Here is a 16,224-nt window from a genome sequence, read left to right on the forward strand (position 1 = left end):
CTGCTCTTTGTTCAGGTCAGAGGTGTTACCTGCCAGCTTAGGTTAGAGCCCCAGGGGGTCATCCTTAGCCCCCGGGAGCTACTCTGCCTGTCACACACACACATCCAGCCTGAGTCTCACATGCACTCCCCGCACTTCATCACAGAAGCCCACTAATTGAGAGGTGGTCTATCATAGCTAAATTTATCTGAGCCCTTTCGTTATACAAGTGTGCTTTGTTAATTTATTGCATGGTGTCCTATTTCTAAAGGGACTGTCTGGGTGACCTGAAGAGCACTGAAATTATCATTGAGCTTTCAATGACAAGAATCTCCCCAGACCTTATTCTCAGTGGTGAGTAAATCGTAGAATGCCAGGCCTGGAAGGGAACCCAGGAAGTCATTGAGTCCAGCCCTCTGCCTAAAGCAGGATCAACCCCAACTAAATCATCCCAGCCAGGACTTTGTCAAGCCGTGACTTAAAAATGTCTAGGGATGGAGGTTCCACCACCTCTCTCGGTAAAACATTCCAGTGCTGCACCACCCCCTGGTGAAATAATTTTTCCTTATATCCAACCTAGACTTCCCCCACTGTAACTTAAGACCCTTGCTCCTTGTTCTCCCATCTGTCACTACTGAGAACAGCCTCACTCCATCCTCTTTAGAGGTCTCCCCCACAGCCCCCTGCCCTCCCTGCAGCACCCTCTGCCCCCTGCCCTGGTCCCGAACCCTCCCAGCTCCTCCTCCCCGTTCTCCACAACCCACCCCAAACCCTCCAGCATCCCAAGCCCCAACACTCCCTCCCCCACTGCCTTCAGACACCCGCTTCCACACCACACTGACATATCTCACACAGCCCACGGGGAGACCCCCAAGGCCTGGGAGTGGCCATACAAGAGTACCTCAAACACACAGCCGTTACCTTCACCCCTGGGCTGCACCAGGGTAATCCACAACAATGGTCTCAACCTACCGCACCATTCCTTCTCACCACGCCTTTCAGACCAGCGAGACAGCAGAGACGCAGAGCAGGAAATGCACTTTCCCACTGGAAGTGACACAACTTACACCGCGCCACATTCACTGAGGGAATTAGACCCCCGTAAGGTCTAGCTCCATCCCATTCACACAGAACAGCCCCATCGAGAGCTGTTGGAAATGCAACGAACAGACAACACGGACTGGAAACACAGAGACAGAGACAAGCGGCTCTTCCATCAGATGAAAATGAAGAACTCCGGGAAACTCACCTTCATATGGACAGGAGAAGACAGTGAACATCTCAACCCAGTGACAGTGAGGAGCCCAGAGAAACCTGACTTCAAAGAGCCAGAACCAGACAGTCAACCCCTTGAGGACACGAACCAAATGTCCCTGACTCTGCTTAAAGCCTTGAGCAAGGCCGGGTCTGTCGCTGTTATTTATAGAGAAATTTCAGCAGGTGTTAGTCAGAAGGGTCCCAACAGGAAGGAAACCAGGACAAATGGTTTAATTTGCAGTCACATTTCTGATATGTCTCAGACCCGGTCCCTTTGTCCCCATACAGATGACCTCTTCTAAGAGCGACCCTGGAGGGAACCAGACCATCTCCGATGTGTTCGTCCTGGTGGGGTTCTCGTACCTTAACGAGCTGCAAATCCTTCTGTTTGTGGTGCTTCTGGTCATCTACCTGCTCACCCTGATGGGGAACCTGCTGGTTATCCTGTTGATAAAGCTGAGCCCCTCCCTCCACACCCCCATGTATTTCTTCCTGGTGAACCTGTCTGCCTCGGAAATCTGCTTCACCAGCAGTGTGGTCCCTCAGCTGCTGGCTCACCTCCTGGTGGAGGAAAAGACCATCTCCATTGCAGCTTGTGCAGCAGGGATGTACGTCAATGCCATTATGGCCCTCACACAATGCTGCCTCCTCGCAGCCATGGCCTACGACCGCTACGTGGCCATATGTCACCCCCTGCACTACACAACCATCATGAGCGGCCAGGTGTGTGCGCTGCTCGTGGGGGCTTCATGGGCTACTGCAATCTCGGTGGAAGTTCCTCTGACAATGTGGATCTTCAGCCTGCCCTTCTGTGGCTCCAACCGCATCCAACACTTCTTCTGCGACTTCCCACCAGTGGTGAATATGGCATGTGCCGACACGTCGCAGATTAAGACTGTTGGTCCCATGGTGACAGTTGTGTTCACCCTGTGCCCTTTCCTGTTGACACTCCTGTCCTACGTCCGCATTATCTCCACCATCCTCAAGCTGCCATCGGGGGAGGGAAGTCGTAAAGCCTTCTCCACCTGCTCCTCCCACCTCACCGTGGTGACTGTGTTCTATGGAACGACCCTCATCACCTACCTGGTGCCCAACACTGGCTCCACTACAGAGAGTGACCTATTGATTTCCCTATTGAACACAATCGTCTCTCCAGTGCTGAACCCCATAATTTACACTCTGAGGAACAAAGAGGTGAAAGGAGCCTTGAGAAAAACTGTACAGAAGAGCAGCTTTTCTCACCACTGGAGAAACTAGAGACTGAGCAGTCAAATTAGTCAAAATAGGGGTGGGGGGAGGCGCTAGTGAAGGGAAATTCATAAACATTTCTTTGAATTTCTCACAATGACTCTGAATTCTTTTGTTCTTTTGAAACACTTTGCCCTGTCTGGAAAATGGGAAGTGAAACTCTTGTTGCCAAATTACCCCAACATTTAAAATGTCTAAGTATTTTTGAAATACAAAAGGCAGAACGGTTTCCCCTGATTTATAATTCATTGAAAAAAATATCAAAGGACTCGGTTTCATGAAAGTCTGGTCCTGATTCTCAAACCTGAAAATTGGAAATGTCAAAGGAAAATACAGTGTCCAAGGAGAGATGTTTTATTCAAGGTTCACCTCTGTGAACTGTGTCCTTCCCAGGTCAGAGCATGAGAAGCTGTTTTCCTTACTACCCTCTTGCTCCTGACGATACCATGTGGGATGCTGACAGGGAGAGGTGTGAGGGTGCCCTGATACTGAGGTCAGAAGGAGGCGAGGAGGGGCTAGTTGTACCATCAGGCCTACCAGCAATATATTAGAAGCAAGAGGAAGACTAAGCACAGGGTAGGCCCATTATTCAGTGAGGAGGGAGAAACAATATCAAGAAAGTTGGAAATGGCAGAGCTGCTGAATGACTTCATTGTTTTGGTCTTCACCAAGAAGTCTGATGGAGAAATGCCTGAAATGGTGAAAGCTCGTCGGGAGGGGGCAGGTTTAGAAGACAAAATAAAAACAAAAAAAAGGTAAAAATGACCTAGAAATGTTCAATGTCTGCAAGTTACGAGGACCTGATGAAATGCCTCCTAGAATACTGGCAGAGCTTTCACCTTTGAAAGTCTTGGGAGAGATTCCAGGAGACTGGAAAAGGGCAAATAAAGTGCCCATCTCTACAAAGGGAAATAAGAACAACCCAGGAAGTTACAAACCAGTCAGTTTAACTTCTGTGCCAGGAAAGATAATGGAGCAAGTAATTCAGGAATTCATCTGGAAACATCTAGAAGAAAATAAGGTTAGGTAAGAGCCAGCATGGATTTGTAGAGAAGAAATCATGGCCAACCAATAGGATAGCTTCCTGTGACAGGATAACAAGGCTTGTGGACAAGGGAGAAGGGGAGGATGTGGTGTACCTGTGGTTTAGGAAGGCATTTGATATGGTCGAGCATGATCTTATCAATATACTCGGCAAATGCACCTGAGATGGGGCTGCTGTAAGGTGGGTGCATAACTGGCTGTACAGCCGTTCTCAGAGAGTTCTCAGAGGTGAAGCTGAATAGGTTGAAGCTGAATAAGGCCAAGTGCAAAGTGCTCCCCTGAGGAAGGGCCAATCCGTGTCACACCCAGCCGGGGAAGTGGCTGTCTAGGGAGGAGTCCTGCAGAAAGGGATCTGGGCTCAGAGCGGAGCACAAGCTCCAGAGGAGTCAACAGGGTGAGACTGTTGCCAGAAGCGCCAACCTGCTTGTGGGCGGCACTGCCGGGTGTTGGGAGCCAGCCAGGAGCAGCAATTCCTTCCCCCCGCTCTGCGCTGAGCAGCCTCCGTGGGGTTGTGCCCAGGGCTGGCCCCACATTTGCAGGAGGCTGTGCAGAAGGGGGAGCAGGTGCGGAGAAGAGCCCAAGGCTGGTGGAAGGTGCAGAGAACATGAGCTGTGGGGGAGCCGGCCAGACCTGGGCTCCTTTCGCTCAGAAAAGAGAAAGCTCCCAGGGGCCAGGGGAGCGGGTCTCAAGCAGAGAGCTGCAAGGAAGAGGGGTAATTGTGGTGCTGAGGTGGGGGCTGATCCTGCCCTGGAGCTGAGGGAGGGGCTGATCCTGCCCTGGGGCAGAGTCAGGGGCTGTGGGGCAGAGGGCGCCGTGGGTCAGGGCTGGTGGAACTCAGCCGGCCCTGCAGCAGGTTCCCGTCCCCACAGAGGCTCTGCACCTCAGGGCCGACATCGCAGCCGGGGCGTTCTGCCGCCGGGGCCCTGAGCTCAGTGGTGCCCGAGCAGTCCCCGCCCGCCGTGGGGAGAAGGGCCACGCCAGCCCAGCCGGGCAGGGGCACCTCTGTGCCGGGACTGGAGCTGTGCCCTGGCTGTGGAAGCCATTTCTGTCACCGGTGTGTAGAGCGGCACCGACCCTGGGGCTGGGGGGCCAAGTGAGGGGTCTGATGAAAGCTGGAGATGCCCTGAAGCTGAGTGTGACTTGTGTGTCGGTGCCGTGGTCGTGTGAGGAGTTACACACATTGGCTCTGTAGCTGTGTTAGAAATGTCTGAGTGCTGAGAGTCACACTAGGGGGTGCGCACACACACACACACACACACACACAACACAGAACCAGGCTGCTGGGCTAGACACCAGGCTCAGGCGTCGAATACACATCTCTGGGTAGTGGGACTTGTCGTCCACACCAGCCCAAGGGGTCAGGTGGCCTGGGCTGAGCAATGGGGTTGAAATCGGACGCCCAGACGTCCATCCCAGCTGCCATGTGACTGGACTGGGCCGTGCTGGGGAAACCAGCCACCGAGGGCAGTTTCCCACAGCGGCTCACCGGGGTTGGGTGACTCTGAGCCGCCAGTGCCTGTGGGAAGGAGAAAGGACGTTCCCCCCCCCGTGGAAAGCCGTCAGATGCCCTGGCGGTGACCACCTCGCTCCCAGTTTGGGTTCCGGTTCCAGTGCTCCAGCGCCCAGTTCTCCAGTCTGCAGGAACTAAGCCAGTGTCCCCTGGGCTCCCGCCCCGTGGGGGGTGTTCAGAGACTTTCACGACATCAGCACAGGACGTGGCTGGCTGCATCAGTGGCCGTGGGGGACGTCTGGAATGCGCCACGTCCACCCACTCTCTGCCCAGGTCGGTCTGTCGGTGTTAACACACCTGTACATGTGGATGCTGAAGGCCAGGCCCAGCGTGCTGGTTGGTGAGAGCCAAGCCTGGATTGACCTGGGGCTGCGGCTGGACCCTTTGGGGCCGGAAGAAGCTGGGTGCAGCTGGTGACCCAGGTTTCAATGACCTCTCCCCCGAGCAGGGGCTGTCGGTCGGAGGTGGAGCAGCTGGAGAATCTGGGGGTTTGCCTGTGGGGCTTGTGGCTGCCGGAGGGGCTGGCAGAGGTACTTTTGTGGAACAAGCCGGCTGCTCCGCTCTCCCTCCGCACCTCCCTCCTGTGTAACTAATTCACTTCCTGCGGGTCTCGGCCTCCACCAAGACCTGTCCTACCCGACACCCGCTGAGTGTGTCTGCCCAGCTTTGAGCCCAAGCTTGATCAGGAACAGCCATATTACTGCACCTCTCAGTGGGATTCCCACAATACACCCGCTGCTGTCGCTGTGCAGTGGGGTCACTGGGGCCAAGACTGCCACAAACCCACCGGCGGGTGGACCTGAGGTTGGAAGCAGCCCCAACACAGCACCGGCCGCACAGCTGCTCGGTCCCTCATCCCCACAGCTGGGATTGGTCCCTCCCCTCTGCTAGTTCAGACTACAGGGGGGCCAGAGCCAGCACCAGTGAGGTGAGGTGGGGGCGGAGCCATCTCTGGGGAGGCAGCAGAGCCCAGGCCACCCCAGGTACTCACTACAGCCCCAGCTGTGTGGAGAGAGGTTGAGCTCAGCTGCATGGTGCTCCAGGGGTAGCAAGCCCCATCTGCAGGAGGGGGAGGGACTGCAATGGAGGGTGGGGGGTACCTGTTCCAGCCACCGCAGCACCCCTGAGAGCCGAGACTGGCCAGAATGTCACACTCTTCTCACCAAGGAGTTCAGGGGAATTCAATGGTGGGGATCAGCCCTGCGCTCATGGCCCCCTGGCTCCCCTGGAGCTGGAGGCAGATCCCTAGATCAGCTCTGGGCTGGGCGCATGGCCCCCTGATACGGCCTTTGGCCAAGGTCAACGCACACGTCGTCACCTCACTTCCCACCAGAGCAGGGACTGCAGCTGGCCAACACGCCCCCATCTACCCCCACTTTCTTGGATCACTCTGTGGCCGTGTCCAGCACCACGGCTCAGCCCCAGCTCTCACGACCTCCCCGGCCTCCTAGCCCAGAGCTGGGGCAGAGGCCACCCCCACAACCCAGTGCTGCAGCTGGTTCCCCCACCCCTCAGAGCTAGGGAGCTCCCCCAGCTAACATTGGGATGGGGCCCAGTTCTGCGGCCTGGCCCTGGACCCCATGTTGCCCGCTATTCTGCACCACAGCTGGGGCCTGGGCCAGGAAAGCCACCTCGGATCACCTCGGCCCCGAGCAGAGAACCATGGCCCAGTCCTAAACCCCAGGTGCCACCAACCCCAGTCCTGTGGCTGAGGCCTGACATCCCCAAAGGGGGGCTGAGGTTGTCCACCCACACTCCAGTTCAACCTGGGCCTGGGACCAGCATCATGGGCTGCTCCACCCCCCCTCCGCCAAGGATCCAGACTCCCCACGACCTGCATAAAGGCCCCTCCACTCCAAGAGCTAAAGTGGGGTGCAGAAGGCAGCCCCACCCAGAACTTCTCCCCAGGAACTGCAGCAGGGGTTCCCCCCACCCTGGGGAGATGCCAGGGCCAAGCATCACCGCCCTGACTGCCCACGGACCAGCCTGCACCCCTTCCCCATTCTCAGCAATGCCCAGCCCCTCCTCCCTCTCCCTGGTGGGAACTGTGGACAGGGACTGCCCCCCCTCCACCTTCTCCCCCCCGCCTGCCAGGGACACCGAGGTCCCCACCTCTGAGGTGGTGTGTGCACTTGGCATTCCCAGTCCGGAGAGCAGAGCCGGCTGGAAGGCTGATACGGGAACATGGCATTGTCTGCTGTCTGTAAAACAGACCTGAGCCTGGTTCTTTTCACCCCTGCTGTTCACGTAGATCTGCTCAGCTCACACATCAGACAGACAGGCTGGGGCTGCGCTCCAGTGGCCTTCTGCTGACAGACCCAGGGAGCGTCCGCGCTACAGTTGCATTCTGTGGCTTTCCTGGCCCAGGCCCCAGCTCCGGTGCAGAAGAGGGGGCAACATGGGGGCCAGGGCCAGGCCGCAGCACTGGGCCCCATCCCAAAGTTAGCTGGGGGAGCACCCCAGCTCTGGGGGGTGGAGAACCAGCTGCATCCCTGGGTTGTGGGGGGAAGCTGGGAGTGGCCGGCCCCTTCCAAAAGCAGCTTCCCTGCCCTGTGTGTTAATATCTCCCATTAGACTCTGACAATGGGCCACTTGCCCCTGTCTGATCTGACCTGTTAGTCTGTATCTTCGAGAACAGCAAAAAGTCCTGTGGCACCTTTTGACTAACAGAGATTTTGGAGCAAAAGCTTTCATGGGCAAAGACCCGCTTCATGCATCTGACGCTGTAAACCAGGTTAGTCTTTGAGGTGCCACAGGACGACTTGTGCTTCTCGAATGTCAAACAAGGGTCCCCAGAGCAGCCTAGAGAGTGGGCGGATGCAGAGGCACTGATGTCCCTTGTGTGGCAGGACAAGCTGTACAAATGGTGTTCCAAGGGACAGACCAGCCCCCCACAGGTGTCTCCTAGGCAGGGACCAGCCACCTGGGGCAAGTCTGTGCACGCTGCTGTGTTATCCCCTCTCCTTGTGCCACGCCTGGAGTGCCACAACCTGGCAGCAGCTCTTTCTGGAGCCTGGCCTGGTCTTGCCCTAGCAGCTGCGTGGTGGAGCAAATTGCTTAGTGGGGGACAGTTGACATCATGGACCCATTGAAGGTGTCCAGACCAGAGCTCTACAAGCCTGTCTGAGCCTTGACAGACGTTTGGGAGCTCTAAGAGAAGCAAGAAAAAGGAGGAAATGAGAGGGAGAGAGATTTTCTTCACAACATACTCGAGCAAAGAGTCCCACAGGTTGCCTTTGTGCCGTGTGAAGAAACATTTCCCTTGGGTTGTTGTAAATCTGCTCCTTACGAATGTCATTTGGTCATCGGCTAGTTCTTGTGCCATGGCAAGAAGTAAATAACTCTTCTGGATTATGTTTCTCCATTGAGTAGAGGATTGTGATTTGCTGATGTAAGGAATGTGAGATCCCACAACTCCCACACTGAGTGTCGGCATAAATTGTGATTTTACAAGAAATTGTTTACAATAGACAAAAATCTCATGGCTGACTTGCTACCCATCAGGCTTTGCCTGAAAGGTCTCACACATGCACCCTTTGCATTCTCATGCAGATGTCCTCTGGGAGACACATTCCTCCCAGCCTTCAGCAGCGTTGTGTTCCTGCTGCTGCAGTCGTTACACAAACACACACACACACACACACACACACCTGGGCTCCCAGAACGGCCGTGGTGGACGGGGCCCAGCGGGGGACGGGGCTGACCGGAGCCACCCCCACAGCCCCTCCCCTGCCCCACGTGTCCAGCTCCAGCCCGGAATCTGGTGTGGCACTTCCCCCCCGGGCTGCATTGGCGGGTCTGGGAGTTATAGGGTTGGGGGGGTGAAACCAAGTGGGAGCTGGGGTGGTGGTTTGGGGTGTGAGTTCCGGTGGGGGGTGGGGGCGGTTTGGGGCGTGAGGTCTGGTGGGGGGCGGTTCGGGGCGTGAGCGCTGCCCCCGCCCCTAGGAAATCAGCCCTGCGCACACGCACGTGAGCAGCTTTCGGAGCAAAACCCCCGTGGGGCTCGTCTCAGCTGGGAAACGGGTTCTGCCCACTGAGTTCGTTGCTGTCAGTCTCTCAGGTGCCACCGGACCACTCGCTGCCCCGTCTGAGTCCTTCCACCCAGCTCGCGGGATGGAGCCGCAGGAGTCAGGAGAATCTGAGCCCAGATCCCCGCCCGGCCCCGAGAGCGGCAGCAGCTCCGCACACATCTCAGGTGCCAGCTCAGAGCTGCCCAGGGGATTTGAGCACCCGCTTCCATTTCCTGTTAATAACAGGTGCCCAAACCACCTAGGTCACTTGGACAATCTCTGCCTCAGTCACTCTCCCCAGACTCAGGGGCACAGAGTGGGGCTTAAAGCCACCGGTTCCCTCCCTCTCCGGCGTCTGGTGACAGGGGGGACGTGGTTATTCATTGCTCTACCCCATCCAAGGCCAGGGCCCTAGCAGGGGTGGCTCTGGCTGCCACTGGAGTCAGTGGGAATCTGGCCCTGTGATCTGGGCAGTGGGTCTGGCAGTGAGGACTCCTGGGTTCTGTTCTCATATGTGGCAGAGGAGTGGGGTGTAATGGTTAGAGTAGGTGGGAGTGGGAATCAGAGCTCCTGGGCTCTCAGCATGGCTTTGAGACAAGAGTCTGAGCATCAGGAAACTGCAGCCATGAGCCCTGGGGGTTGTCCCTGCCCCGACTCTGGGGTGTCTTCCTGGGACAAATCAGTCCTCCTTGTAGGCAAAACAGGTCAAATAATTTACCAGGAGAGCGAATCTCAGAATGATGTTAGTTTAGAAAATACAGGTGAAGATGAGGATGACGATGATACAACTTCCTACAAACCGATTCTCTCAGTGACGTTTGTTTGTTGCAGCCTGAGGCAGTGTTGTTTTCCTCTGGGGAATACGGCAAGAAATTTTGCCTGAGGGACTTGGTCCCAGAAGCCAGTGAATGTAATAAACACACCTGTTTCCTTCAGCATGTCCAGCACCAGCAGCAGCTGGGAGATGGAACCGCCCATCCTGAGCAAGGTAGGGAGAAGGAGCCTTCAGCCCCCAGCCATCCTCCCACTGCAATCCTCAACTCTGCAACAGGAGCAAAATCACCTCACTGGTTCCTTCATCTGAAATTTCCACATGTCTGTGGAGAACTTTAGTGTCTGTCTGTCTGTCTGTCTTGCATTCAGAATTTAGGTTATGTAGCTATCTGGGGTGAGGCCAAGAGCTGGATATCAGGGCGTGGGGGTCATTGGCACAAGGTGAAGTTCTGGTCCCCTCATTCCATAGTGCCCAGCAGAGTAAAAGATGTGACAGATGAGCCCCTCACCTCCTCCTCCCCACGCCTGATTCTTTTGTTGTTGTGTTGTTGGTGTTTTTTCTTCTCACATCTCTAGACTTTTCTCCACTCTGCTCCCCAGCCTTCCTCCTCCTCCTCCTCCTCTTCCTCATTATCCCCTATCTGTTCAGTGTAACTTTTGTTTTGTAAGCTGTTTGCTGTTTACGAATTTGAGCACAGTCGGCTGGGTGGGCTCCATCTGATCTCTTCTCATGAGAATATCCACTCCTGAATATGACCACGGCACATGCTCCACAGGAGAAGCTCACTAATTTAGAGGTGGTCTCTCATAGCTGAATTTCTCTGAGCCCTTTCGTTACACAATAGCTGCGTCTACACGTACACGCTACTTCGAAGTAGCGGCACCAACTTCGAAATAGCGCCCGTCGCGTCTACACGCATCGGGCGCTATTTCGAAGTTAACTTCGACGTTAGGCGGCGAGACATCGAAGTCGCTAACCTCATAAGGAGATAGGAATAGCGCCCTACTTCGATGTTCAACATCGAAGTAGGGACAGTGTAGACGATCCGCGTCCCGCAACGTCAAAATTGCTGGGTCCTCCATGGAGGCCATCAGCTGGGGGGTGAGAGATGCTCTCTCTCCAGCCCCTGCGGGGCTCTATGGTCACCGTGGGCAGCAGCCCTTAGCCCAGGGCTTCTGGCTGCTTCTGCGGCAGCTGGGGATCTGTGCTGCAGGCACAGGGTCTGCAACCAGCTGTCAGCTCTGTGGATCTTGTGTTGTTTAGTGCAACTGTGTCTGGGAGGGGCCCTTTAAGGGAGCGGCTGTCTGTTGAGTCCGCCCTGTGACCCTGTCTGCAGCTGTGCCTGGCATCCCTATTTCGATGTGTGCTACTTTGACGTGTAGACGTTCCCTCGCTGCGCCTATTTCGATGTTGGGCTGAGCAACGTCGAAGTTGAACATCGACGTTGCTGGCCCTGGAGGACGTGTAGACGTTATTCATCGAAATAGACTATTTCGATGTTGGCTGCATGTGTAGACGTAGCCAGTGTGTGCTTTGTTAATTTATTGCATGGTCTCCTGTTTCTAAAGGGACTGTCTGGGTGACCTGAACAGCACTGAAATTACCACTGAGCTTTCAATGACAAGAATCTCCCCGGACCTTATTCTCAGTGGTGAGTAAATCGTAGAATGCCAGGGCTGGAAGAGAACCCAGGAAGTCATTGAGTCCAGCCCCCTGCCTAAAGCAGGATCAACCCCAACTAAATCAGCCCAGCCAGGACTTTGTGAAGCGGCGACTTAAAAACTTCTTGATATAGAGGTTCCATCAACTCTCTAGGTAACACATTTCTGTGCTTCCCACCCTGCTGGGGAAATAGTTATTCCTAATATCCAAACTAGACTTCCCCCACTGTAACTTAAAACCCTCGTTCCTCATTCTACCATCTGTCACAGCCTCTCTCCACCCTCTTTAGAGCCCCTTTTCAGGAAGTTGAAGGCTGCTATCAAATCCCCACCTCACTCTTCTCTTCTGCAAACTAAACAAGGCCAAATAATGAAATCATTCCATTTATTTACAGCCTGTCCAAATGTCAACTCAGAACTAAAAACAGAAACCAAAATCCATTCTGGAAAAAGAATTAATCTATATGGATGTTTTCCATCAGTAAACACTGAGAAAACATTTTGTGTTGGATGTTTGAGTTCATACGGACTCTTGTGAACTGTAATTTGGGTTTTTGCTGCTTCAACTTTTCACATTGATTCAGTGTGAAAACACACACTGGCAATTCCCACGGGATGGAAATTTCATTTCCCAGCCAGTTCTGCATTTAGTGCCATGGTCGTGCTGAGAAAAGTCCTTTGTATTGTCAGTGTAGGTTCCTCAAAGGAGCTCTTAAAAGAGACACGAGAATTCTCACCGCTTCTGTATGTTTAGAAAATATCACTCACAGCTGTTTGAAAAGGTTCTGTGATGTGCACTGGGCGTAGCTCAGCCCCACCCTTTCCTTTGCTCCTGTGATTTCATGTTCTCTCTTTGTTCTCTTGGAGAGCGTGTGTCATTGAGAGTCAGAAGAACACAGTCTCCAGTTCTGGGTGTTCCCACTCAGTGTGTCTCTTCTGTCACTCTGGTTCCCACTTACGAGCTCACTGTTATTTGCTGCATTCCTGTGAGAGCCCCATAGTGAGGAAGTTAAGCTCAGGCAAAATCCATTTGTTGTGTCTCATTTTTAATTCAACTCTGTCACTTCACGGTCACACCTGCGATTATTAAGTTCCTTTTCAACAAATGAGCCTGAAGTAAAACGTGTAGGAAATGTCTCCTGCATCGTAGGATCTTTCTTGTAAAATTCCTTGTGTTACCATCATAGGAGAAAGCTTCACAAGTGGTGCAACTCAGAGACTCATAGGATTACAGAACATTAGAACAGGGAGGGACTTTGAGACATTGTTCCGTCCAGTCCCCTGCACTGCACAGACCATCCCTGATAGATGTCTGTCTAACCTGCTCTAAAACATCCTCAGGGATGGAGATTCCACAGCCCCTCCAGGTAATTTATTCCAACGTTTAACCACCCTGAAAGCTGGGAAATTTTTCCTAATGTCCAACCTAAACCTCCCTTGCTGCAGTTTAAGCCCATTGCTCCTTGTCCTCAGTACAGCTCCTTTTACACCCCTGGCGTTGTTACAATTTAAACCACGTAAGGAGCTGGCCCTGGGTCTCGTCTCTTATGTGGACACAAACCAATGTATTGCAGAACTGGCTGTGAGTGAGGCAGGAATGATTTGGGTCGTTCACTAACACTGAAGGAAGAATAACACTGTGCAGAGCAAAAAGGCCAAAGTCCCCCACTGCTTTCAGATTCCAGGGGGCTTCTCCATCGGAAAACGGTTTCCAGCGTGTTTCGGCTCCGCAGTGTCCGTTTGCTGGTGTGAGGTGTCACTGCAGGGGAATCCGGGCACTGGTGTGATTATTCGTATCATTAACATACGAGTGAGAGGAGAATGTGTCCTCGTATGAGAAATCGTATTCGGGAACTCAGCTGAGGTGACCCTTTCACCCCCAGACTCTGCACTGACCTCCACACCGCACCCTCCATCTGGCTCCCTCCACCCGCTGTCCTGAGATGCCCCAACCCTCCCAGACCCTGCACATACTCCATCACACCCCGGCAAGGACCCCTCCACCCAAACACCTGCCCTAACGCCCCCCAGTCCTCTGTCCTGAGCCCCCTCCCCTTACTCTATCCCCCTCCAACTTTGCCCTGAGAGCCCCCACACCAAACCCTGCTGTGACATCTGCACCTCCAGCTCCTGCTCTCACCCCCGACCCTCCCACCCCCCAAACCCTCTGCCTGACCCATCCCTGTCCTCACAGGCCCTTCCCTGTCGATAATCATCTCCCTGGTGTACAACTACCCAGCACTTCCCACCCCTTGCCCTGAGTGCCCCCAACTCCTCTGACTTCTGTACCCCCATCCCCTGCCCTTAACCACCCCACACAACAAGACCTCCCCCACGGCCCCTTGCCCTCACTGCAGCACCCTCTGCCCCCGCCCTGGTCCCGAACCCTCCCAGCTTCATGTCCCCCCGCCTCCACCACCCACCTCTTCCCCTCCCGCCTCCTGTGCCCCAACGTTCCCTCCCTGCCAGCCTTCAGACACCCGCCTCCACCCACACTGGCATATCTTACACAGCCCATGAGGAGCCCCCCAAGGGCCGGGGGTGGCCATACAAGAGTACCTCAAACACAAACCTTCACCCCTGGGCTTCACCAGGCTGATCTACAACAATGAGCTAAACCTACCACACCGTTCCTTCTCACCACGCCTGTCAGACCAGCGAGACAGCAGAGACGCAGAGCAGGAAATGCACTTTCCCACTGGAAGTGACACAACTTACACAGCGCCACATTCACTGAGGGAATTAGACCCCCGTCAACTCCAGCTCCATCCCATTCACACAGAAGAGCCAACCGAGAGCTGTTGGAAATGCAACAAACAGACAACATGGACTGGAAACAGAGAGACAGAGACAAGCGGCTCTTCCATCAGACAGAAGTGAATAATGAACAGCTAGTTCCAATGACAATGAGGAGCCCAGAGAAACCTGACTTCAAAGAGACAGAAGAAGACAGTCAACCCCTTGAGCACACGAACCAAATGTCCCTGACTCTGCTTCAAGCCCTAAGCAAGGCCGGGTCTGTCAGTGTTATTTATAGAGAAATTTCAGCAGGTGTTAGTCAGAAGGGTCCCAACAGGAAGGAAACCAGGACCAATGTTTTATCTGCAGTCACATTTCTGATGTGCCTCAGACCCAGTCTCTTTGTCCCCTACAGATGACCTCTTCCGAGGGTGACCCTGGAGGGAACCAGACCATCTTCAATGTGTTCGTTCTGGTGGGGTTCTCGTACCTTAATGAGCTGCAACTTCTTCTGTTTGTGGTTGTTCTGGTCATCTATCTGCTCACCCTGATGGGGAACCTGCTGGTTATCCTGCTGATAAAGCTGAACCCCTCCCTCCACACCCCCATGTATTTCTTCCTGGTGAACCTGTCTGCCTCGGAAATCTGCTTCACCAGCAGTGTGGTCCCTCAGCTGCTGGCTCACCTCCTGGTGGAGGAAAAGACCATCTCCATTGCAGCTTGTGCAGCGGGAGTGTACGTCAATGCCATCATGGGCCTCACACAATGCTGCCTCCTCGCAGCCATGGCCTACGACCGCTACGTGGCCATATGTCACCCCCTGCGCTACACAACCATCATGAGCGGCCGGAGTTGTGCTCTGCTCGCGGGGGCTTCATGGGCTGTTGGCCTCTCCGTGGAAGTTCCTCTGGCCATGTGGATCTTCAGCCTGCCCTTCTGTGGCTCCAACCGCATCCCCCACTTCTTCTGTGACTTCCCACCAGTAGTGAATATGGCATGTGCCGACACGTCGCAGATTGAGGCTGTAGGTTCCATGGTGACAGTTGTGTTCACCCTGTGCCCTTTCCTGTTGATCCTCCTGTCCTACGCCCGCATTATCTCCACCATCCTCAAGCTGCCATCCGCAGAGGGAAGACGAAAAGCCTTCTCCACCTGCTCCTCCCACCTCACAGTGGTGACTGTGTTCTATGGAACGTCCCTCATCACCTACCTGGTGCCCAAGCCTGGCTCCACTACAGAGAGTGACCTATTGATTTCCCTATTGAACACAATTGTCTCTCCAGTGTTGAACCCCATAATTTACACTCTGAAGAACAAAGAGGTGAAAGGAGCCTTGAGAAAAACTGTACAGAAGAGCAACTTTTCTCACCACTGGAGAAACTAGAGACTGAGCAGTCAAATTAGTCAAAATTGGGGCGGGGGGGAGGAGCTAGTGAAGGGAAATTCATAAACATTTCATTGAATTTCTCACAACGACTCTGAATTTTTTTGTTCCTTTGAAAGGTTTTGTCCTGTCTGGAAAATGGGAAGTGAAACTCTTGTTGCCAAATTACCCCAAAATTTTAAATTGCTCTGTTTTTTTGAAGTATGAAAGGCGGAACAGTTTCCCCTGATTTATAATTCATTGTAAAAAACCAAACAAACAAAGGACTTGGTTTAGTTTGGCCAAGTCCGGTCCTGATTTTCAAACTTGAATGTCAAAGGAAAACAGAGCATCCAAGGAGAGATGTTTCATTCAAGGTTCACCCCTGCCAACTGTGTCCTTCCCAGGTCAGACTATGAGAAGCAGTTTTCCTTACTACTCCTTGCTCATGACGCTACCATGTGGGATGCTGACAGGGAGAGGTGTGAGGGCGTCCTGATACTGAGGTCGTGTGCGGCAGAAGGAGATGAAAAGGGGGTGGTTGCACTGCCAGGCCTTCCAGCAATAGATTAGAAGCAAGAGAAAGGCCAAGCACAGGGTAGGCCTGTTGTGCAGTGAGGAGCGAGGAACAACATCAG

The 16,224-nt window shown here is 54.0% G+C and overlaps 1 protein-coding gene across 1 annotated transcript; it reads left to right on the forward strand.

The window, feature by feature from the left end:
- Positions 1-1,947: 1,947 nt before the first annotated feature.
- Positions 1,948-15,607, forward strand: LOC142004948 (olfactory receptor 10A4-like). The gene is made up of 2 exons (XM_074982625.1): positions 1,948-2,145; positions 14,639-15,607. Exons 1-2 carry the CDS (start codon positions 1,948-1,950, stop codon positions 15,605-15,607), a joined length of 1,167 nt encoding a protein of 388 aa, XP_074838726.1.
- Positions 15,608-16,224: the final 617 nt, after the last annotated feature.

The sequence above is a fragment of the Carettochelys insculpta genome, chromosome 32, assembly GCF_033958435.1.
Source record: "Carettochelys insculpta isolate YL-2023 chromosome 32, ASM3395843v1, whole genome shotgun sequence".
NCBI classification, from domain to species: Eukaryota; Metazoa; Chordata; order Testudines; family Carettochelyidae; genus Carettochelys; species Carettochelys insculpta.